The sequence below is a fragment of the Pristis pectinata genome, chromosome 2 (assembly GCF_009764475.1).
Source record: "Pristis pectinata isolate sPriPec2 chromosome 2, sPriPec2.1.pri, whole genome shotgun sequence".
Taxonomy (NCBI): domain Eukaryota; kingdom Metazoa; phylum Chordata; class Chondrichthyes; order Rhinopristiformes; family Pristidae; genus Pristis; species Pristis pectinata.
In genome coordinates, this window is record NC_067406.1 from 10416577 (window position 1) to 10440298 (window position 23722).

Genomic DNA, 23722 nt, shown 5'->3' on the forward strand with positions numbered 1-23722 from the left:
TTTTCCCAGGGCAACAATGGCTAACGAGGGGGCATAATTTTAAGGTAATTGGAGGAAGATATAAGGGGGATGTCAGGGGTAAGTTTTTTTTTAAACAGAGAGTGGTGGGTGTGTGGAACACACTGCTGGCAGGGGTTGTGGGGACAGATACATTAGGGACATTTAAGAGACTCTCAGATAGACACATGAATGATAGAAAAACAGGGGGCTATGTGGGAGGAAGGGTTAGATAGATCTTCGAGCAGGATAAACTGTTGGCACAACACTGTGGGCTGAAGGGCCTGTACTGTGCTGTAGTGTTCTATGTTCTATCTGCTTCTACCAGTTCCACTCAGCTTAGCACTGTGTGTATAAAACCTGCTTTACTCATTGTTCTGACCAATGAAGGCAAGTATGCTGTATTTACCACCCTATCTACTTGTACGCCCACTTTTAGGGAGTAATAAACTTATTTCTCAAGATCCTTCTGTATATCAACGCTAATGGTCCTGCCATTTACTGTATACTTGCATTTGACCTCCCAAAATGCAACACCTCACACTTGCCTGCATTAAAATCTATCTGCTATTTGTCCACCCAGATTTCCAACTGATCCATATCTTCCTGTGTCCTTTGACAACCTTCCTACCCACAGCTCCACCAATTTTCATGTCATCTGCAAACTTACTAATCAGACCTCTGCATTTTCATCCAAATCATTAATATACAATGATAAACAATGATCCCTGTGGAACACCATTGGTTACAGACCTCCAGTCAGAAAAGCACCCCTCCACCAATACCCTCTGTGTTCTATGGCCAAGCCAGTTTACCAAGTCACCATGGATCCCGTGTGGGATTTTAATTTCAAGGAATCAATGAAATTTGGAATTCAGATATTAGTAATGACAGCTGCAGAAATTCTGGATTGCTGTAATCATTTATTGCTGCCTTTTAGATCATAAGATCTAGGAGCAGAAATAGGCCATTCCACCCATTGAGTCTGCTCCAGCATTCAATCATGGCTGATTGTTTTCCTCAACTCCATTCTCCTGCCTTCTCCCTGTAACCTTTAACCCCCCTTACCAATTAAGAACCTATTATTCTCTGCCTTAAGCTCAAGAATCTATCAATCTTAGCCTTAAGTAGGGCAAGGGAATCTATCACCCTTACCTGCTCTGGTCTATATGTGACTCCAGACCATGGCAATGTTGACTCTGAGCAGGCCTCCAGTGGCCCAGGAAGTGGGCAATTAGGGATAGACAAAAAATACAAACACTAAATGTTGCAGATGCTGGAAATACTCAGTGGGTCAGGCAGCATCTATGGAGAGAGAAATAGATTTAATGTTTCAGGTCAATGACTGGGAAAACTTAAACTGGGAGAAATTAAACCTTTTTTTCCCAACTAACATTTCCCAATTCCAATCAAAAAGTCATCAATTAGAAACCTTAACTGTCTCTTTCTGTGGAGGCCAGCTGGGTACTTAATGAGCAACAAAATCTGCTGGAGGAACTCAACAGGTCAAGCAGCATCTGTGGGAGGAAAGGAATTGTCGACGTTTCAGGCATGCTTTGAACTCAAAAGGTCAAAAATATTTTTAAAGGACAATTCCTTTCCTCCCATAGATGCTCATCAACCCAGTGAGTTCCTCCAGCAGATTGTTTCTTGCTCCACATTCCAGCATCTGCAGTCTCTTTTATCTCCTGGGTATTTAGTGACATCCACACCCTGTGAACAAAAGAAAAAGTCTCATTGAATGGCAGGCAGGCACAAAGAGCCTCATGGTTACTTGGAGTAAAACCATTGAGTGTGAAATAGAATTGGGAAAAGGTGGCATCACCTTTGGGGGAGAAACCACAGGGACACAGAAGGAAGTATTTCATTGTTATTATTCATTTACAGGATGTGGGAAGACCAGCATTGGTCACCCCAGTGAAAGCAATGTTGGATAGTGTGGGGAGTATAAGGTCGTGAAATGTTTGGGAACATTGAATTAGACTTCTGTCAATTCTCTTTCAGGACCACTGCTGCTACACTGGGTTTGTTGAAGGAGTTGAGTCCTCAGTGTCTCTTTGTACCTGCCAGGGTCTCAGGTGGGTGCAGTAACCTGTGTCCAGTGGATGTGAAACATTGCACTAATTAAAATGGCAATGGCGCATCAGTGCTCAAGATTTAATGGGAGCTTAAAGGGCAGCTTTTTCACTCAAAGGGTGGTATATACATGGAATGACCTGCTGGAGGAAATGGTACAGGTAGGTACATTAACAGCATTTAAAAGGACTCTTGGACAAGTACATGGATAGGAAAGGTTTAGAGGGATATGGGCCAAACGTGAACAAATGGGACTAGGTTAGATGGGAATCTTGATCATCATGAACTAGTTGGGACAAAGTGTTTGTTTTGGTACTGTATGACTCAAAGGATAACTTACAGTAGCCAATTAACCTACCAGCACATATTTGGGATGTGGGAGCAGTCAGAGAAATCTGCCTGGTTACAAGGTGAAAACTCTACCCAAGCTCAGGATTGAACCTGCAAACTACTTTGAGTCAGGATTCTGGGTTCAACTTCCTTGTCCAGAGGCTAAAGCGCAAGAAGTTCTGGGCTGAGGTGGCAAAGTGGTTATATTATTGGACTATTTTCCAGAGGCATGTGCAATTGATCTATAGTTATAAGTTGGAATCTCACCATAGAAACTGGGGAAACAAATGTGGAATTTCATTTTCTTTTATAAAATTCTCGTTTTGGTCACGAAGCTACCAGCCGGTCATAAAAACCCATGTGGTTCACTTGAGGAGAAAGGGATCTTCTATCCTTATCCAATCTGGGCTACACGTGATGTAAGACCCACTGACATGGTTGACTCTTAACAGCCCTCTAAAATGGTCAAGCAGGTCTTGAGTTCAAGAGCAATTAGATATAAATAACAACGTATGGCATTGTAGTGCTGTATGGCACTGGGGATATCTTTCAGATTCTCCAACTTTTGGTGAACTGCTCCCCCTCTGTCCCTTTCGATCTCTCGATTGACCCAGTTCTTCCTACACCCACCCCAGCCCCCACCCGTCACCCAGTTTCTTTCCCTCCCTGCACCCACCCCATCTGCCCCTCACCCACACCCTCCTCCCATTGGTTTCTCTCCCCCACTATTCCCACCTGCCCACCCCACCTCCCTCACTTGATTCCCTGCTCTGCCTTCCTTTCCTGTCAGATTCCATCATCTGCAGCCCTTTCTTGCCTCCACCTCGCTATTTCCACTCTCCCCTCCTCCATCTGCCTATCACCACCCCTCACCTGGATCCACCAGCTCTTGCTCCACCCCTGCCCTCCCCTTCTTTATACTGGTTATCTCCCCTCTACCTTTTGATTCCGGATGAAGGATCTCGACCTGAAACGTCGACTGTCCGTTTCCCTCCATGGATGCTGCCTGACCCGCTGAGTTCCCCCAGCACCTTGTACACTGCTGTCTTTCAGATGAGCCATGAAATTAGGGCCCCATCTGCCTTTCAGGATCTTGAATGTTATTAAATATTCTTATTTAATTTTATTGAATTATTAATTATTAAACTCCTTTTATCATTATTATTAAACTCTTAGATAGCCACATGAATGATAGAAAAATGGAGGGCTATGTGGGAGGGAAGGGTTAGATAGATCTTAAGAGCAGGATAAAATGTTGGCACAACATTGTGGGCCGAAGGACCTGTACTGTTCTATGTTCTATGTAAATAGTGGTTCAGAGATGATTGAGGGAAATCTCCATGGTGGGTTGCTCAATTATCCCTCAGCCAACATCCCCAAAGCAGAACGAATTATTTTCTTACTGTTGCCTTTATGTTAGACCATGTTGTACACCAAAGGGAGGTACAATGATTATGTTATTAGACTGATACTGTGCTAATGATACTGGGATCTTGAATTTCATAATGTCAGCAAGGGGATTTGAATTCCATTAAATAATATGGAATCACAGTCTAGTAATAGTAATGGTGTCCATTAAACTACTGCATTGTCATAAAAACACATCTGATTCCCTAATGTCTGTCAGAGACAGAAACTTATTTATTTAGGCCTATATGTGACTTCAGGCCTACTAATGTAGTTTATTCTTAACCACCTCCTGAAATATCCGAACAAGCCATTTATTTCGGGGCAATTACAGATGCTCCATAAGGGTGGATTTTACCACTAACATCCACATAAATTAGAGTCATAGAGACATACACTATAGAAACAGGCCCTCTGACCCACTGAGTCTGTACTGACCATCAACTTTACACTAATCTGCCATTAATCCAGTTTTTTTATTCAGCTCACATTTCCATCAATATTCACATCGTGGGATAGTCTAGGACCAGAGGACACAGCCTCAGAATAGAAGGATGTTGCTTTAGGACAGAGATGAGGAGGATTTCTTTAGCCAGAGGGTGGTGAATCTGTGGAACTCATTGCCACAGACAGCTGTGGAGGCCATCTTTGGGTGTATTTAAAGCTGAGGTTGATTGGTTCTTGATTAGTAAGGGCGTCAAAGGTTACGGGGAGAAGGCAGGAGAATGGGGTTGAGAGGGAAAAATACATCAGCCATGATCGAATGGTGGAGCAGACTTGAAGGGCTGAATGGCCTAATTCTGCTCCTATGTCTTATGGCCTAACTCCCCCCAGATTCTAGCACACATCAATACACTAGGGGATATAGCTGCCAATAACCTACCAATCCACGTGTCTTTGGATGTGGGAGGAAACCGGAGCACCCCAAGGAAACCCACACGATCACAGGGAGAACATGCAAACTCCACATAGATAGCAGCCAAGGATTGAACATGGGTTGCTGGAGTTGTGAGGCAGTGGCTCTACAACAGTGGCCTCCCATAAATGAAACATTATTGGCTCCTATATTTTCTACATTACAAAAGTAACAATGCTTTAACAATGATGAATTGGCTGCAGCAAGAGGTCATCCTGGAGCTATTAACTGCACTGTATTGGTTTTGGTTTATTATTGTCATTTGTACCTAGGTACAGTGAAAAACTTGTCTTGTATACCGATTGTACAGGTCAATTCATTACACAGTGCAGTTACATTGAGTTAGTACAGAGTGCATTGAGATAGTACAGGTAAAAACAATAACACTACAGAGTAAAGTGTCGCAGCTAAAGAGAAAGTGCAGTGCAATAAGGTGCATGGTCACAACAAGGTAGATCATGAGGTCAGAGTCCATCTCATTGTATAAGGGAACCATTCAATAGTCTTATCACAGTGGGGTAGAAGCTGTCCTTAAGCTTGGTGGTACGTGCCCTCAGGCTCCTGTATCTTCTACCCGATGGAAGAGGAGAGAAGAGAGAATGACCCGGGTGGGTGGGGTCTTCGATTATTCTGGCTGCTTCGCCAAGGCAGCGAGAGGTAAAGACAAGGAGTGGAGGCTGGTTTCTGTGACGCACTGGGCTGCGTCCACAACTCTCTGCAGTTTCTTGCAGTCCTAGGCAGAGCAGTTGCCGTACCAAGCTATGATGCATCCAGATAGGATGCTTTCTATGGTGCATCGATAAAAGTTGGTGAGTGTCAAAGGGGACATACCAAATTTCTTTAGCCTCCTGAGGAAGTAGAGGCACTGCTGAGAATAGTAAGTGACATAGAATTTAAATTTAAAAGTGTAGAACAATTATAGTAAGGGTAATGAATAGATCTGTAGAGAGCAGCTTGCAATGAGTCGCCATGCTCCAGTGCCATCTTACTGAATATATATTAATATAATTTCTTTCACTGGTGAAGTCCTTGTAGCTTTGAGATGCTTATGAATACCTTTCAATGCAGTGGGTACATATCGATGGGAGACCAGGAGTATATCATCGATCCAGTGAGCGATGGCAGTGAGAGACACAAAGTCAGCCGGTCACAGCATGTCCGAACAAAGAGGCACCTCTCCCACTCCTACTCGCAACTTGTGGTAAGAAACTGAGGCTACCTTACTTTTATAGAGTCATAGAGTTTTACAGTGCAGAAACAGGCTCTTTGGCCCGCCACAACTTTTACACTAATCCCACATCCGCATTAGGACTGTATCCTTTTATGTCTTGCCTGTTTAAGTGTCTGTCTAAACAGGGTAATTGTATCTGATTCCACCACTGTTGTCAGACAAGTTCAAAAGGTCTCAAAGGACAAGGACTCTGGACACAGTCTTTGGAGTTAAAATGATTTATTTATGAAAGACAAACACAGAACAGGATAACAGGGGCAATACACACACACACACACACACAGGTGATTGTGAACATGGGGGGGATTGCAACAAGGGTGAGATGCACACCCACACCAAACTGGATACAAACAAATCAAGGAAGAAACAATATGACACCTGCCACTCTCCTTGACAGTGCAAACATCAGTTCTATGGTCCCAGGTTTCCTTAACTAATTTCTGTTAAGCAATGCACAGCTTACCTCAACATCCCTCAGAAAAGATAAAGGGGGAGAGCCAAGCACATGTGGCACTCTTTATAGTGCTGGAGGGCTGGGGGTGGAGCCAGCCTAGGTAATTCAAACAAGCCAATCGCTCAGGGCCAGGTAGAAGGGTGTTTTACAAAGGCCATTGGTCAAGTGTGTACGCTAATGGGTGGGTGGAGCCAGACCTTGATTGACAGTGGTGTGGCTTTTGACCATGTGATCAATGGTGTCACATGACAGCCATGACCCTTCACAACACAAGCACCTCCTCTGGCAGTGCGTTCAAGATATTGGCCATTCTTTGTGTAAAAAACTTACCCCTCAGCCCCCTTAAAACTCCTTACCTCTCACCTTAAACCTATGTCCTCTTTTTTTCTGATGAGAATTATACTGTGTCCTGTCTGTTGAATGGTTGGGTATTGAAGACAGGTTGGCACTAGCTGTTCCACCACCCTGGTCAATATTCCTTGCTTCATAAGTACATGAGAAAATTGGATGGCCGGGTACACTTCTATGACTTTTCTTTATCTTTCTTTACTAGACTTACAATACTAATCTCAGCATTGAACTCTACCTGGTGGCTGACAGAGAAGAGGTAAGGCTATTCAATGGGGCATAGTGGGGCATTCAGTCAAGCCATGATGTTTAGAAACATTGCTTTCATCTCAAGGAGCTTTGCCATGCTGATCACAGTGGTTGGGAGAGGATGGCATAATATTTCAGGACACCATTGCACAAGGTAGCTGGATCTTTAAAAAGGGGTAGATTTCAATTGGTAATTGGTTTATTATTGTCACTTGTTAGATGCAGTGCTTTGCATAGCATCCATACAGATCATTTGAAGACATAAATACATTGAGGGAATACAAGGGAAAACCAATCACAGAATACAGAATATAGTGTTACAGTTACAGAGAAAGTGCAGTGCAGGTAGACAAGTGCAAGGGTCATGGTGAGGTAGATTAAGAGATCCAGATTTCATCCTCATCGTACAAGAAGTCAGTTCAGGACTCTTACACTGCAGGATAAAAGCTGTACTTGAGCCTGGTGACTTACTAAATTGGTTTATAATTGTCACAGAGACTGAAGTACACTGAAAAACTTGTTTTGCATACGGTCCATACAGATCAATTCATTACAACAGTGCATTGAGGTAGCACAAGGGAAAACAATCACAGAATGCAGAATAAAGTGTTACAGTTACAGAGGAAGTGCAGTGCAGGCAGATGTGGAATTTAGATTTAAGAGAATAGAACAATTATAATAGAGGTAATGAGTAGATCTGCAGAGAGCAGCTTGCAACAAGTTGCCGTGCTCCGGCACCATCTTGCAATGTGGTGGTGCATGTTTCAAGCTTTTGTATCTTCTACCTGATGGAAGTGGGGAGAAAAGAGATGACCAGGGTGGGAGGGGTCAGTGAGAAGTGTAGACCGAGTCCATGGAGGGGAGGCCGGTTTTCGTGATGTGCTGGGCTGTGTCCACAACCCTCTGCAATTTCTTACGGTCTTGGGAAGAGCAGTTGCCGTACCAAGCTGTGGTGTGTCTGGATAGCTTTATATGAGGCATTTATAAAAATTGGTGAGAGTATCGGGGGCTTGCCAAATTTCCTTAGCCTTCTGAGGAAGTAGAATGAATCATTTGAAGCTCCTAAGTTTATAGTGGAACCAGACAAAATTGATCCAGGAAAATTGATCACCCTGTTGAGAAGCACCACTAAGAGCAATATCAGTTAGGGTATGAGAATGGATATCAGGTAAACTCATTCAGGGAGAGATTTTGTGGAAATTAATGTGAAGGAATAGTTTGTGCAATTATACACAGCAGCATTGTGGGTTATAATTGCAATCAAGAACATTGAACTAAAAACGTTCAAATCTCAATGCAGAATTCAAACACATTTAACTCTATAAGGTGAAATAAATGAGAATAAAAAGTAGCATGAATAACGGCAGCTGTGAAACATTTGATTGCATTAAAAAGCCCCATCTGTTTCACTAATGGATTTCAAAGAGGAAATTTGCCACATATTTGTGACTCCAGACCCACAGCCATGTGGGTGACTCTTAATGCCCTTTGTAATAGTCTTGCAACAGTTCAGATGGCATTTCAAGGTGGGCAGTAAATGCTGGGCTAGCCAGGATTGCCCACAAGAAAAATAATGGAATTCAGATACAACTTGCAGAGCTGTTGTGTGATTTCCTGTTGGAAATGAGCCTCGCCTGACAGAAATGCACACTGGATTTGCATGGGATGTGAAAGGTGCGATATCAATGAAAACCTTTCATTTATGTTTCTTTCATGTCTTGTGAATCAAGAGATATGGGGTTAGTGAACTAATTGTTATCATTTTGTTTTCCAGTTTCTGCAAAATGGGGGGGATCTCAAAAAGACACAGGATCGTTTAATCACTCTCGCACATCATGTCAATCAGGTAATGGAAATGCAATACTTCTAATTGGGAATGTCAGGTAAAAGGTTAAAATCCATCGTTCACCATGCTGTTTAAATCATAGGGCAGAAGACACTGTAGCTCAAGCAAAAAACAAATTGCTGGAAGAACCCAGTGAGTCAAGCAGCAACGGTGGAGGCAAAGGGATGGTCGACATCTTGAGCTGAGACCCTGCAGAGTCTTCAGTGGGTCAGGCAGCACCTCTGCAGGGAAATATGGACAGTCAATGTTTCCGGTCGAGACCCTTCACCTGAACTGCACCAGTCCAGATCTGACCCAGTCCAGATGAAGGGTCTCGACACGAAACGTCGTCTGTCCATTTCCCTCCATAGATGCTTCCTGACCCACTGAGTTCCTCCAGCGCTTTGTGGGTTGCTCCAGATTCCAGCGTCTGCAGTCTCTTGTGTCTCCAGATACTGTAACTCAAAATAGCCAAACCTTTTAAAGTTTTCAAAGGCCATAGAGTGAAAGAGGAAGGGGAGTATGAGCAGTTAAGAAGTCCTGGAAATAGGTTAGATTGGATGCTAGTCCAAAAGGTGATGATTTCAATACATTGAAGAAGAATATTGGATGTTGGGTGGAATGTTGGATTACTGGGAACAAACGGATAAAACTTGCTGGGCCATGAACACATTGTGTGGCTTTTTACAATTTATTCCAAAACCCTCAATTATTATCAGAAACACTGCAATGGTTAATGGATTCTGAGATAGAACAGAGAACATAGAACAGTATAGCACAGGAACAGGCCCTTCGGCCCACAATGTCTGCGGCAAATATGATACCAATTTAAACTAAATCTCTTCTGCCTTTACATTATCCACATCCCTCCATTCCCTGCACATTCATGTGCCTATCTAAAAGCCTCTTAAACACCTCTATCATATCTGCTTCCACCACCACCCCTGGCAGCACATTCCAGGCACCCACCACTCTCTGTGTGGAAAAACTTGCCCCGCACATCTCCTTTAAACGTTCCCCCTCTCACCTTAAATTCATGTCCTCTAGTATTTGACATTTTCTATCCTGGGGAAAAGATTCTGACTGTCTCCCCTATCTCTGCCTCTGATCATTTTATAAACATCAACCAGGTCTTCCCTCAGCCTCCAACACTCCAGAGAAAACATCCCAAGTTTGTCCAACCTCTCCTTATGGCTCATGCCCTCTATTCCAGGCAGCATCCTGCTGAACCTCTTCTGCACCCTCTCCAAAGCCTTGACATCCTTCCTGTTCCTTCCTGATGGGCAGGCACGGTAGTGTAGCGGTTAGAGTAACGCTTTACAGCGCCAGTGAACCGGGTTCAAATCCGGCTACTGTCTGTAAGGAGTTTGTACATTCTCCCCGTGTCTGCGTGGGTTTCCTCTGGGTGCTCTGGTTTCCTCCCACATTCCAAAGACATATGGGTTAGGAAGTTGTGGGCATGTTATGTTGGCGCCGGAAGCATGGTGACACTTGTGGGCTGGTCCCAGAACAGTCTATGTAAAAGATGCATTTCACTGTGTGTTTCGATGTATGTGTCTAATAAAGATATCTTATCTTAATGGGGTGACCAGAATTGCACACAATACTGCAAGTGCGGTCTAACCAAAGTTTTATACAGCTACAACGTGACTTCCTTACTCTTATACTCAATGCCCATGATATATGTAATGCAGTAAAATTACACAGTCGCACGGTCAGACTGTGTGCACTAATGCACTGTTAATACCTACAACTAGCCAGCAATAATCCATGAGCTCCTTCGCTCTTGTAATTACCAAACCTCACCACAGTGGGTCACTAGGCACTTAGATTCCTTCTCTGGTAAAGCAATGACACCTCAGAATCAGATTTATTATCACTGACTTAGATGACGTGACATTTGTTGTTATTATAATTTACAAAAATAAATAAATAGTGCAAAACATAGGAACAATGAGGTAGTGTTCATGGGTTCATGGCGGAGGGGAAGAAGCTGTTCCTGAAATCTGAAAGCGGAGGAGAAGAAGCTGTTCCTGAATCGTTGTGTGTGGGTCTTCATGCTCCTGAACCTCCTCCCCGGTGGTAGTAACGAGAAGAGGGCATGTCCTGGAAGGTGAGGGTCTTGAGTAATGGACGAGCTGGTTAACTCATAATGTGCATGTGTGAAAATCTTCAACAAAGCCCTTTATGTTATGAAGATAAGCCATTTATTGATCTTGAGATGTGAACAATTGTGACGACCAACTTTTTATTGTCCAAAAATAACTGTTGGATGACTTCACTGAATCTTTGTAGTAATTGCATGAGATAAGACCAGAACACTCTGTGTATCGGAAGCTTAATTAACACCCTCAAATTCTCAAGACTTTTAGTAGTACCATGGTGATGTTGCTTGTAACTACCCTCAACAATAATGATAAATTGGGCACAGAGAGAATCTGTATTAACTGACAAATACCTTTATTGGTTCAGTTAACAACAAGCATGCAAGTCGTACAAAACTAAATACCTGTGCACGCACACATGATAGGTTTCTCTGACCCTCCCTGAACGGTCAAAGAATAGACAAGGTAATACCCGGGAATAGGAGTTCACACTGGCCTGGCATTCCTCTTGATCCCGACGTAATCTCCACGTTTCTGACGTAGGGTTATCCACTTCTGTGATGTTTGGTCTCCAGAGTTTTTGCTGCTTTGCATCTGAAGCCCCTCATTCCTATTCACTTTCCTTATCAGTTCAAACTGTTGTGTTTCGATTTCGTTGGCTCTGGCCGATCTGGCTCATGTTTGTCAGCCTTTCATTGGCTCTAGCCCAAGGCTACAAGCAGTGTTATTTTATTGCTCTTCCACCAGACTTGTGTCTCATGTAACTTTCTTTGTTCTCTCTGAATCAGACCAGTTCAAACCACTTTAGCCATGTCAGCCAAACACTGGGCTCAGGTTACTTCAGGTCACGGGCTGTTCTTTCTACAAGCCTGCCATTTCTACCTAACCAAATAAACAGCTTCTTATTTGGAAATGATCTCAAGTTTAGCAGAACATCAGCAGGAACCTTATCGTGTCCACTTTCAATTGCTCTGATCAAGCTATCCCTGAGCAAGAACCAGTTCACAAAATGGTGGCCGCAAGAATAGTCTCACAAAATGGCAGCCTCCATTCCTTTGACCACATGACATCTGGTTTGTCTGCTTCCACGGTCCTTGGCTCATTTCACTTCGCTGATTTGGAGATTTTAATCCCTTCTGGCCAACAGTGGGGAGTTAGCTAAAGGAGGACAATGAGTGGAAGGGAAGAAGGAGAAAAGGGAAGGAGACTTAAATAGGCAAGACACGGAATGATACGGTCCTAATGCAGGCAAATGGGATTGGCATAGATGGGCAAAATGGTGGACATAGACATGGGGTGCTGAAGGCTCCGTTTCTGTGCTGCACAACTCGATAACTCTTTGACTTTAGTAGGCATGTGCAACCTACTCATTTAAGGTCCTGTTGTTCCAGTAAGAAAGGAGGGAGGGAATTAAAATAATTGTGCATAAGAATTTGAAAAGAATTGCAGGTTCTAAATGCACTGTTTGGATCCATTGTTTTTCAGATTTACCAAAAGCAGTTAAATATCCAGATTTTCCTAGTTGGGATTGAAGTCTGGACAATCGAAAACAAGGTTGGCTCCAGCGAGGATACCGCGGAGGCCCTGCAAAACTTCATGCAATGGAGAACCAAGGAACTTGTGCCAAGGAAGCACCATGACAACGCCCAACTTGTCAGGTAGATGTGGGTCTGTGTCACCTGGGACCACGCTGCAGTGTGGTGCCATGGGTTTTAGAAGGGACTAAATGCTCACAATGTTCTGAACCAGGGAAGGTCACTATGATCCACAATCCAATCCCAACATCCAAAAACTATTGCCCACACTCCACTGTTAAATAGAATTACATAGAATATAGAACATTACAGCACAGTACAGGCCCTTCGGCCCACGATGTTGTGCTGACATTTTATCCTGCTCTAATATCTATCTAACCTTCCCTCCCACATAGCCCCCCATTTCTCTATCATTCATGTGTCTATCTAAGAGTCTCTTAAATATCCCTAATGTATCTGCCCCCACAACTTCTGCAGGCAGTGCATTCCATGCACCCACCACTCTCTGTGCAAAAAACTTACCCTGACATCCCCCTTATACCTTCCTCATCACCTTAAAATTATGCCCCCTCATGTTAACCATTGCCGCCCTGGGAAAAAGTCTTTGACTGTCCACTCGATCTATGCCTCTTATCATCTTGTACACCTCTGTCAAGTCACCTATCATCCTCCTTCTCGCCAAAGAGAAAAGCTCCAGCTCACTCAACCTATCCTCATAGGACATACTCTCTAATCCAGGCAGCAACCTGGTAAATCTCCTCTGCACCCTCTCTAAAGCTTCCATGTCCTTCCTATAACGAGGCAACCAGAACTGAACACAATACTCCAGGTGTGGTCTAACCAGAGTTTTATCGAGCTGCAACATCACCTCGCGGCTCTTGAACTCAATACCCCGACTAATGAAGACCAACACACCATACGCCTTCTTAACAGCCCTATCGACCTGCTAGAATAAACAGTAAATAAGAACACCATTTTGGTCTGAATGGTTAATGATCCAAAAGAACCCACACCCTTTCCATTTCAGCATATCATGAAAAACAGGAACAGAACTGACCATTCAGACCCTCTAACCTGCTACTTCACGTAATGGCTGATCCATTACTTCAGCTCTATGTTTCTGCCCGATCATGATATCTGTCAGCTTCCTACAACCCCCCTGGCCTCTATAACCTTCCCTGCTTAATGTCAATGTCCGCTTATACAATTACGGCCTATTTGATGCAGGGTGAGAAAGAAAGACAGAAGAATCCTTGTAAACCTATGTTAAATATCCATTTTATATTGGCAGATAACAATATGCCCCCTCCTATCTCTGATCTCCTCCAGCCCTATCACCTTATCAGTACCTTGATCTTCCCTGAATTTAATTAGCACCCATGCCCTTAACTATCAATAACATAAACTCTGGAATTCTCTCCCTAAAAATCTCCTTTTTCTCCTCTGACATGCCCTAAATCCAACATCTTTGCATTGGTTTTCATTACTTCCCCTAATATCTTCTCACGTGGCTTAGAGTCAATTTTGCTTGGCAATGCTTCTGAGAAGCATCTTGGGATTTCTTGCAATGTTGATGGCGCTGTGTAAATGTTGGTGAGGATATAAATGGAGACACAAGAGACTGCAGTTGTTGGAATCTATACCAAAAACAAGATGCTTGAGAACTCAGTGGGTCAGGAAGCACCTGTGGAGGGAAACGGATGTTTCTGGTCGAAAGCCTTCATCTGGCCTGAAAGATTGAGGGAGAGAGTATAAAGAGGTAAAGGGAAGGATGGAGCAAGAGATGGCAAGCAATCGGTGGATCCAGGTGAAGAAGGGTGTAAATAAACAAGACGTTGGTGAGGCCATATTTGGAATATTAAGTTCAATTTTGGCCACCCTGCTATAGGAAAGATGCAATTAACCTGGAAAGAGTGCAGAGGAGATTTACAAGGATGTTGCCAGAACTCGGTGGACTGAGTTATAGAGAGATTGAACAGGTTGGGACTTTATTCATTGGAGTGCAGGAGAATGAGGGTGATCTTACAGAGCTGTATAAAATCATGGGGCATCGAAAGGGTGAATGTGCACAGTTTTTTTCCCAGGGTTGGGGAATCAAGAACTAGTGGGCATGGGTTTAAGGTGAGAGGGGAGAGATTGAGTAGGAACCACCAAAACCATAGAACCATAGAACCATACAGCACAAAACAGGCCCTTCGGCCCACCATGTTGTGCCGTCCATCAAACCACCCTCACACTATCTAACCCTTTCCTCCCGTATATCCCTCTATCTCACATTCCTCCATGTGCCTATCCAACAAACTCTTGAACTTGTCCAATGTATCTGCCTCCACCACCACCCCAGGTAGCGCATTCCATGCACCAACCACTCTCTGGGTGAAAAACCTCCCCCTGACATCTCCCCTGAACCTCCCACCCATAACCTTAAAGCCATGCCCTCTCGTCTTCAGTATTGGTGCCCTGAGGGACAACTTTTTCACCCAGAGGGTGGTCAGTATATGGAGTGAGCTGCCAGAGGAAGTGGTTGAGGCAGGTACATTAACAACACTTAAAAGGTAGTTGGACAGGTATGTGGATAGGAAAGGTTCACAGGGATATAGGCCAAATGCAGGCAAATGGGACTAGTTTAGATAGGAATCTTGGTCAGCATGGACCAGTTGGGCTGAAGGGCCTGTTACGGTGCTGTATGACTCTGTGACTCTCTGAACCTGGAGCATCTCTAGTGTGGCAATTCTCCACAGTGACAGCAGGGGGAGCTCCAGCACAGCATTGAACTCAAAATAGACCAGTCACTGCAGCTGTGATCAGCCGTGTCTCCTTGACGCATGCTCATCGTTTGTTGGTGTCATGGTCAACCCTAGGAAGCACACTCAGAGATGTTTATTTGGTGATCTCACTGAAGTGTGCACAATTCTCAAGGGGTTTAATAGGGTAGATGTTTCCCCTGGCTGGGTCCATACAGTCTCGAAATAAAGGATTGGCCATTTGGGACAGAGATAAAAGGAAATTTGTTTATGAGGGTGGTGTATCTTTGGAATTTTGTACCCGAGAGGAATGTGGCTGAGAATCCACAGACAGATCAGAAGATTTTTAACAAAAAACAGAATTGCCGGAAGAACTCAGCCAGTCAAGCAGCTTCTGTGGAAAGATAAACCAGTTAACATTCCAGATTCCTTTCTTACCCTGTTTCTTTTAAATGCATTACTAATGGTCAGAACTCATTCTCCTTATCACCTGATCGCCTCAACCTATGTCTGCATGGTCTTTTGTCTTACAGCTCACACCTCCCCCCCCCCCCCAGAGTTCTGCTTTGAAAATTATAACCCCTCCACCTCTCCCCCCCAGTTCTGAGGAAGGATCACTGACCCAAAACATTGACTGGTCTCTCTTTCCACAGACGCTGCTTGACTGGCTGAGTTCTTCCAGCATATCTGTTTCTGTTTCGTGTTCCAGCACCCACAGTTTTATTTGTTTTCCACTCAGAAGATATTTAGATATTAAGAGAATCAAGATTTATTGTTAGTAGGGGCATAGATAGGGTAAATACACTCAGTCTTTATTCCCAGGGTTGGGGAATCAAGGGCATAGGTTTAAGGTGAAAGGGGAAAGATTTAACAGAAGCTTGAGGGACAGTTTTATTACACAGAGAGTGGTATTGGTATTGGTTTGTTATTTAGGTCAGGCACGGTAGTGTAGCGGTTAGCGTAACGCTGTTACGGCGCCAGCGACCTGGGTTCAATTCCGGCCGCTGTCTGTAAGAGTTTGTACGTTCTCCCTGTGTCTGCGTGGGTTTCCTCTGGGTGCTGTGGTTCCCTCCCACATTCCAAAGACATACGGGTTAGGGAGTTGTGGGCATGCTATGTTGGTGCCAGAAGCGTGGCGACACTTGCGGGCTGCCCCCAGAACACTACACAAAAGACGCATTTCACTGTGTGTTTCGATGTACATGTGACTCATAAAGATATCTTATCTTATTATTGTCACTTGTACCGAGGTACTGTGAAAAACTTGTCTTGCATACTGATCGTACAAATCAATTCATTACACAGTGCATTGAGGTAGTACAGGGTAAAAACAATAACAGAATACAGAGTAAAGTGTCACAGCCACAGAGGAAGTGCAGTGCAGAAGATCGCCAGCCTTGTAAGAAGATTTAAAAGAACATTATTAGTAATTCTTAGAGAATTAAATTTAAAAGAGTAGAACAATTATTGTAGAAGTAATGAGTAGATCTGCAGAGAGCAGCTTGCAACGAGTCACCACGCTCCAGAACAAGCTGCCAGAGAGAGTGGTTGAGGCGGGTACAATAACAACTTTTAAAAGACAGATACATGGACAGGAAAGATTTGCAAGGATATGGCAAATGGGACTAGCTTGCAAGGGGCACCTCGGTCGGCACAGACCAGTTGGGCTGAAGGGCCTGTTTCTGTACTGTATGGCTCTATGACTCTAGGACAAGAAAGTGGTATTGAGGTTAACAATCAGCTCGTCCTTATTGGATTGTAAATCAGGCAGAAGGGGCTGAATGGCCTCCACCTGCTTGTATTTCATGTGGCCATTTGCACTGAAGTTATTTAAAGAGAGAGGGACATCTTGAGTCAATACTGTTTTAAATCTATCCCTTTCTCTCTCCTTCTGATCTCCCCAGGCTCTCTCACACAGGCCATTCTTTCCAACCCCCCCACCTCCCCAACCTCTTTCCCCTCCCCCACCCTCTCCATCCGCACGGTAGTGTAGCAGTTGGCGTAACGCTATTACAGCGCCAGCGACCCGGGTTCAATTCCAGCCGCTGTCTGTAAGGAGTTTGTACGTTCTCCCCGCGTCTGCGTGGGTTTCCTCCGGTTTCCTCCCACACTCCAAAGGCGTACGGGTTAGGAAGTTGTGGGCGTGCTATGTTGGCGCCGGAAGCGCGGCGACACTTGCGGGCTGCCCCCAGAGCGCTCGACGCAAAAGATTCACTTCACTGTGTGTTTCGATGTAGATGTGACTAAGAAAGATATCTTATCACTGGCTCCCGTCGCCCCCACTGTTCCCATCTGCACACACCACGTCCCTTATTTTCTTGCTCTTCACCTTCCTCTCTTTGATATCTGCACCTCCACATATCATCTCCCATCCTCTCTCAATATCTCCACCCTTCCCTCCCTCACCTGAATCCCTGCCCATCAATCCCTCTTCACCTGGATCTACCCATCACTTGCCAGCTCTTGCCGCACCCCTCCCCCTCACCTCTCCATACCAGCTATCTCCCCTCTACTCTTTCAGTCCAGATGGAGGGTCTCGCCCTGAAACGTTGAATGTCCATTTCCCTCCACGGATGCTGCCTGACCCATTGAGTTCCTCCTGCAGTTTGTTTTTATGCTGCTGTTTTAGATCAAACTGGGTTTGCCTGGCACTGAACAATGTGTCTTCTATTACTCCCTCCCCTCCAGTGGTGTGCCCTTCCAGAGGTCTCTGGGACAAGCCTACCTCAGCAAGATGTGCTCGAAGGAGAGAAGTGGAGGAGTTGTCAAGGTAGGACCCAATGGCATTTATTTTCTTAGATGCTGTATGTGTCCAATGAGATCAAAGAGAAGGATGGTATTCCATTTGTCCCTTTCAGGATCTCAGAGTGTCCCAAAGTCCAATGAAATGCTTGCTCCTGTTGTAGACACTGATTCAGTTTTATGGACAAGACAGCCAATTAAGATAAGAGATAAGGTATCTTTATTAGTCACATGCACATCGAAACACACAGTGAAATACATCTTTTGCGTAGAGTGTTCTGGGGTGCAGCCCGCAAGTGTCGCCACGCTTCCGGCGCCAACATAGCACGCCCACAACTTCCTAACCCGTATGTCTTTGGAATGTGAGAGGAAACCGGAGCACCCGGAGGAAACCCACCCAGACACGGGGAGAACGTACAGACTCCTTACAGACAGCGGCTAGAATTAAACCAGGGTCGCTGGCACTGTAAAGCGTTACGCTCCCAGAAGTGGAAATGTAACTCAACATTCAGTGTCTTTATTAACGTTGACTGAGGAACAGATATTGATTTGGACACCAAGAATGGGACACTTGCTCTTCTTAGAAACCATGTCAAAGGATCATTTATACCTCATGTAAATGCAGACTGGTCCTCTGTTTACCATCTCTTCCAACAGACAGAATTCAGAGCGGGTTAGATATTGAACGTGTTTGGTAATACAGACTGAAACTCTTTGGTCCAACATTCTGTGTTCCAGCAGCTCCCGTAGCCTGGCATGTTTGCAATCTGTAGTATAGATCTGTACTAATTAACTAATTCCAACTAAAATCAAGTTAAGATCCAAAGGTAACTAAGATCTGTACAATCTGTAACTATTTAATCCACCAGTTCAACTTTTGCAGTCTCAGCCAACAGCATTTCTGATTTACAAAAGTTTAGGGTTACGGGCAGTTCTTGGAACCTTGACATAATCCAGGGAGTGTCTAAAAGAACAGTGTTAAAAGGACAGTTTTGCTGCCCAGAGGAAGATGATTGGGGGGCAATTTCTGTGGCCTGCCTTTTTCTGTGGTCCAGCACTGGTCAGGTCTCAAGCATGTCAGACTAAAGAGTTTCAACCTGTACATCAAAAAAATTTGCATTTATATCCTGCACTTAATTGCAAAAAAAAATCCCAAAGTCCTGAACAAGAACCTCACTAAGATTTGGACCCCCAGTTGGACCCCCATCATCCGGGCCATGCCCCCTTCTCGATGCTGCCATCAGGCAGGAGGTACAGGAGCCTGAAGACCCACACCTCAAGGTTCAACAATAGCTTCTTCCCCACTGCCATCAGGTTCTTGAGCTGACCTGAAAAACCACCTCGGATTAAATTTTCATCTCTCTCTCAATCTTCCCCTAGTGTTTATTCCGTTGGTTATTTTGCACACTTGTAAATTATGTATAATTTATGTTAATTCAAGTCTATGTTCACAAGTTTGTCTTCATCTTGTACTGTATTGTGATGCTGCTGCAAAAAGCCAATTTTCATGACATTTATACCCTGTGTGTGTGGGTATACCTATGACAACAACAAGCTTGAACTTGAACTTGATTAGGGATGGGCAATAAATGTTGCTGTTGCCGGCAGTATCCACTCCATCAAAAATGAATAAACAACAACAGCAAAACTTTGAGAGCTGAGGGTGCATTGTGAAGAAGCTCTTGTATGGATCTGGAGGTATTGTACTAATGCATTTATTTTTACACTTGCAGGATGACCAGGATAGTGTCAGAGAGGTGGCTAAATATATTGCTCATGAGCTGGGTCACAATCTGGGAATGCATCACGATAGACCTTCTTGCCACTGCCCTGTCACTTCTGGGAAATGCTTACTGGCAAGATCGATTGAGTAAGGACAATTAACATTTGCCTCCTTCCATTTAATGATCTTTTAAAGATCAAGTAATTGGGCTGTATTATGGTCATTAAAGGAATATTGGCTTCCTAAAATAAATGAACTGTAATTCTAGGTATTCTTGTAAAGCATAGCGAGGGTCACTATAACTCTGGGCGATGTCAATTAAACTGGCCATTTGCTGCTTTCACTGACTTCAGTGAAGTAAACACACATTGACTGTCAGCCCAAGTTAGAATCATCCTCGTTGTGCAGTGCAGTCTAGAGTCTCGAGACACTGTCACATTGATACAACACTCCGCGCTTTGTTGTGGCAATGTACCCTTTGAAGTGCAGTAACGATTGTTTACGTAGGTGATCATGATACCAGGTTAACCAATGGCAAAAAATGCACTGAAAGCAAACAGAACTGGGAATTGAGTGCCTAAAATGGTAGCCAAGGAATTGTCAGATTGTTGTAAAAGTGCAACTGATTCAATAATGTTCTGTTCTTATAGAGATGTATAAAATCATGAGGGGCAAAGATAGGGTGAATGAGGTAGTACAAGGGAAAACAGAATAAAGTGTTACAGTTACAGAGGAAGTGCAGCGCAGGTAGACAATAAGGTGCAAGGTCACAATGAGGTAGATTGTGAGGTCAAGAATCCATCTTATTGTACTAGGGGTCTGTTCAATAGTCTTATAACAGTGGGATAGAAGCTGTCATTGAGCCAGGTGGTACATACTTTCAGGCTTTTGTGTCTTCTGTTCGATAAGAAGGGAGGGTGTCCAGGGGAGGGAGGGGTCATTGATTATGTTGGCTGCTTTACCGAGGCAGCAAGAAGGGACTTAACCAATCAAGTCAGGAAAAACTTTTTACACAAAGGTCACAGATGGAGCTTTCTTGCCCAGATGTCTCTGGATACTCTAGATGGAGATTATTTTTTTTCAAAGAGAGTACTTCAAGGAATATAGGAAAAGGTGGATAAATGGAGCTAATATACGACATCAGCAATGGTCAGAATGAATGACAGAAGAAACTTGAAGGGCTGAATGGCCTTGTCCCGTTTTCAGACTGTGTCGTCTAATATCATAAACCTAAGATGGGGTAACATTAGCATGTTACCATCCCTTGACTCTAAGTGCTAGGTAATCACTTCTATATATGGGCAACTTATAGTGACAGAGTGGCTGAGGATAAATAATGCTCATTTGGAGCAATGGAAGGCACTCGTAAGTTTAAATGCTTTACTAAACAATAAAAGACAATCTCCCAGTATCTGAATGGGTGAACTGCATGGTGCTGCTCATAACCAGAAGGTGTTCAATTCAATCCCTGGTCATTTCTGTTGAGATTATGAGAGGCATACCTGATAGAAGTTTATAAAACTATGAGAGGCATAGATAGGGTAGACGGTCAGAGTCTTTTTCCCAGGGTAGAAATGTCAAGTACTAGAGGACGTGAATTTAAGGTGAGAAGGAAGAAGTTTAAAGGAGATGTGCGGGGCAAGTTTTTTACGCAGAGAATGGTGGGTGCCTGGAACGCGCTGCCTGGAGCAGTGGTGGAAGCAGGTACGATAGTGGTGTTTAGGAAGATGTTTGATAGACACATGAATATGCAGGGAATGGAGGGATATGGATCATGTGCAGGCAGAAGAGATTTAGTTTAATTCGGCATCATGTTCAGCACAACATTGTGGGCCTAAGGTCTGTTCCTGTGCATGTACAGCACAGGAACAGACCTTCTGTTCCCGTGAAGGTCTGTTCCTGTGCATGTCTATGTTCTATGATCTATGTTAGTTGATATTACCTGAGCCATTTCGTTGGATGCCCTGGCTACTTGACTTGAATTCAGTGAGGATGACACTACCTCTGAAGTTGAATGTGGTGAGATGACAGAAACAGGTTCTGAAGTGATTACCTCCCCAGTAGACATCTCACTGCCACCTTCTTCACACAATATGGATAGCACTTGGGTAATGGGTGCAGAGGGCTATGCTGTAGGGTTTTCAGTGAGGGCCAGAATTACCTTTGGGGAAAAATTAGTACAGAATTACAGAGCACAGGTGCTATTTGATCCATTGTCCCTGTAGCAGATCTTTGAAAGAGTTTACCCGTTAACCCCACTCCCTTCTCTTCTTGCAGGAACTTGATGTCCTCCCATTTCAAGTATATAAATAATCCTCGGAATCTGCTTCCAACACTGCTGCATTCTTCAGATCATAACAACTCATAAAACATCTCACCCTCATCGTTTTCTCCTCCTCTGTTCAATCTCCCTCTAACCTTCCCTGCCTCATGGAGAACAATGCCAGCTATGTGAGAAGTCACTTATCTCTCATTCACGCTGGAAGTATCTTCTTGAACTGTAACACTGCCGATGTTGTATCGGTAAATCTTCCAATGCCTGGTCTGCACTTTCTCCAAGTTTGATCAAGGATTTATGCAAGCTCTAGTTATTTCCATCTGCCAATTACTGAATTGTTTTTTTGAAAAAAAACATTCTTGTTCTTTTTTTCTCCACAGGTCACCGATGAATCCAATATTCAGTGATTGCAGTAAAGAATTTCTGAACCACTTCTTGAAAAACTTCGACGTCAGTTGTCTGAAGGATCAGCCAGACACCTCCATGGTGAGTGAGGGTATCTCTAGAAAAAGATAAATGCCATTCCCATAACCCGTTCCACAGTACTTTACAAATTAGGCATTTGGTGACTTTACAGAATTTTATCTCTGTTTTGGTAAATTAATTTGGCAAATTGGTACATTGGTTTAATATCGTCACATGTATCAAGGTACAGTGAAAAACTTGTCTTGCATACCATCCAGACAAATCAATTCATTACACAGTGCATTGAGGTTGTACAAGGTAAAACAATAACAGAATGCAGAATAAAGTGTTACAGTTACAGAGAAAGTGCAATGCAGGCAGACAATAAGGTGCAAGGCCATGACAAGGTAGATTGTGAGGTCAAGAGACAATCTTATTGTCCAAGGGGACCGTTCTAGTGCACATCTATTTGCACAGACATCTATCACTCTACATAAGCTTCAGCTCATCCAGAACTCTGTTGCCCATGCCCTAAATCGATTGTCCCGTTCATACTTCTCACCTCTCCTCACTCACCTATATGGGCTACCACAGAACATAGAACGTAGAACAGTATAACACATTATGCCAACCTTAACTAATCCCATCTGCATGAATACGGTCTATATCCCTGCATTCTCTGCCTGTTCATGTGCCTGTCTAAATGCCTCTTAAACATTGCTATCGCATCCGCCTCTACCACTTCCCTTGGTAGTGCATTCCAGGCACCTACCACTCTCTGTATAGAAAACTTGCCTCGTAGATCTCCTTAAAATCTCCCCCTCTCACCTCAAACCTATGTCTGCTAGTATTTGATGTTTCCACCCTGGGAAACAGAATCTGACTATCTACCCGGTCTATGCCTGTTCGGTATACCAGTTAGCACAGTAGTGTGGCAGTTAGCGTAACGCTATCACAGCGCCAGTGACCCGGGTTCAATTCCGGTCCCTGTCTGTAAGGAGTTTGTACGTTCTCCCCGTGTCTGCGTGGGTTTCCTCCGGGTGCTCCGGTTTCCTCCCACATTCCAAAGACGTACAGGTTAGGAAGTTGTGGGCATGCTATGTTGGTGCCGGAAGCGCGGTGACACTTGCGGGCTGCCCCCCAGAACACTCTACGCAAAAAGATGCATTTCACTGTGTGTTTCGATGTACATGTGACTAATAAAGATATCTTTTTTTATCTTAAGTAATGCCTCGGTGTTAAAATTTGCATCCTTGTCTCCATATTTAGCTCTATCCTTGCCCTCCCTACGTCTGTGACCTCCTCCAGCTGTACAGACCCTCCACATTTGCACACCTCCATCTTTGGCTTCCTGCAT

The 23722-nt window shown here is 44.0% G+C and overlaps 1 protein-coding gene across 2 annotated transcripts in view; it reads left to right on the forward strand.

The window, feature by feature from the left end:
* Positions 1–23722, forward strand: part of LOC127567524 (disintegrin and metalloproteinase domain-containing protein 12-like) — a 48664-nt gene that overhangs the window by 19672 nt on the left and 5270 nt on the right. Inside the window, exons 5-12 of one of the 2 annotated variants that reach the window (XM_052010520.1) lie at positions 2002–2075; positions 5795–5927; positions 6965–7018; positions 8783–8854; positions 12424–12596; positions 17906–17987; positions 19693–19829; positions 22341–22446. In XM_052010520.1, coding sequence (XP_051866480.1) covers positions 2002–2075; positions 5795–5927; positions 6965–7018; positions 8783–8854; positions 12424–12596; positions 17906–17987; positions 19693–19829; positions 22341–22446 — 831 coding nt within the window. The remainder of the gene's footprint in view (positions 1–2001; positions 2076–5794; positions 5928–6964; positions 7019–8782; positions 8855–12423; positions 12597–17905; positions 17988–19692; positions 19830–22340; positions 22447–23722) is intronic. The other variant, XM_052010521.1, reaches the window with a different exon arrangement.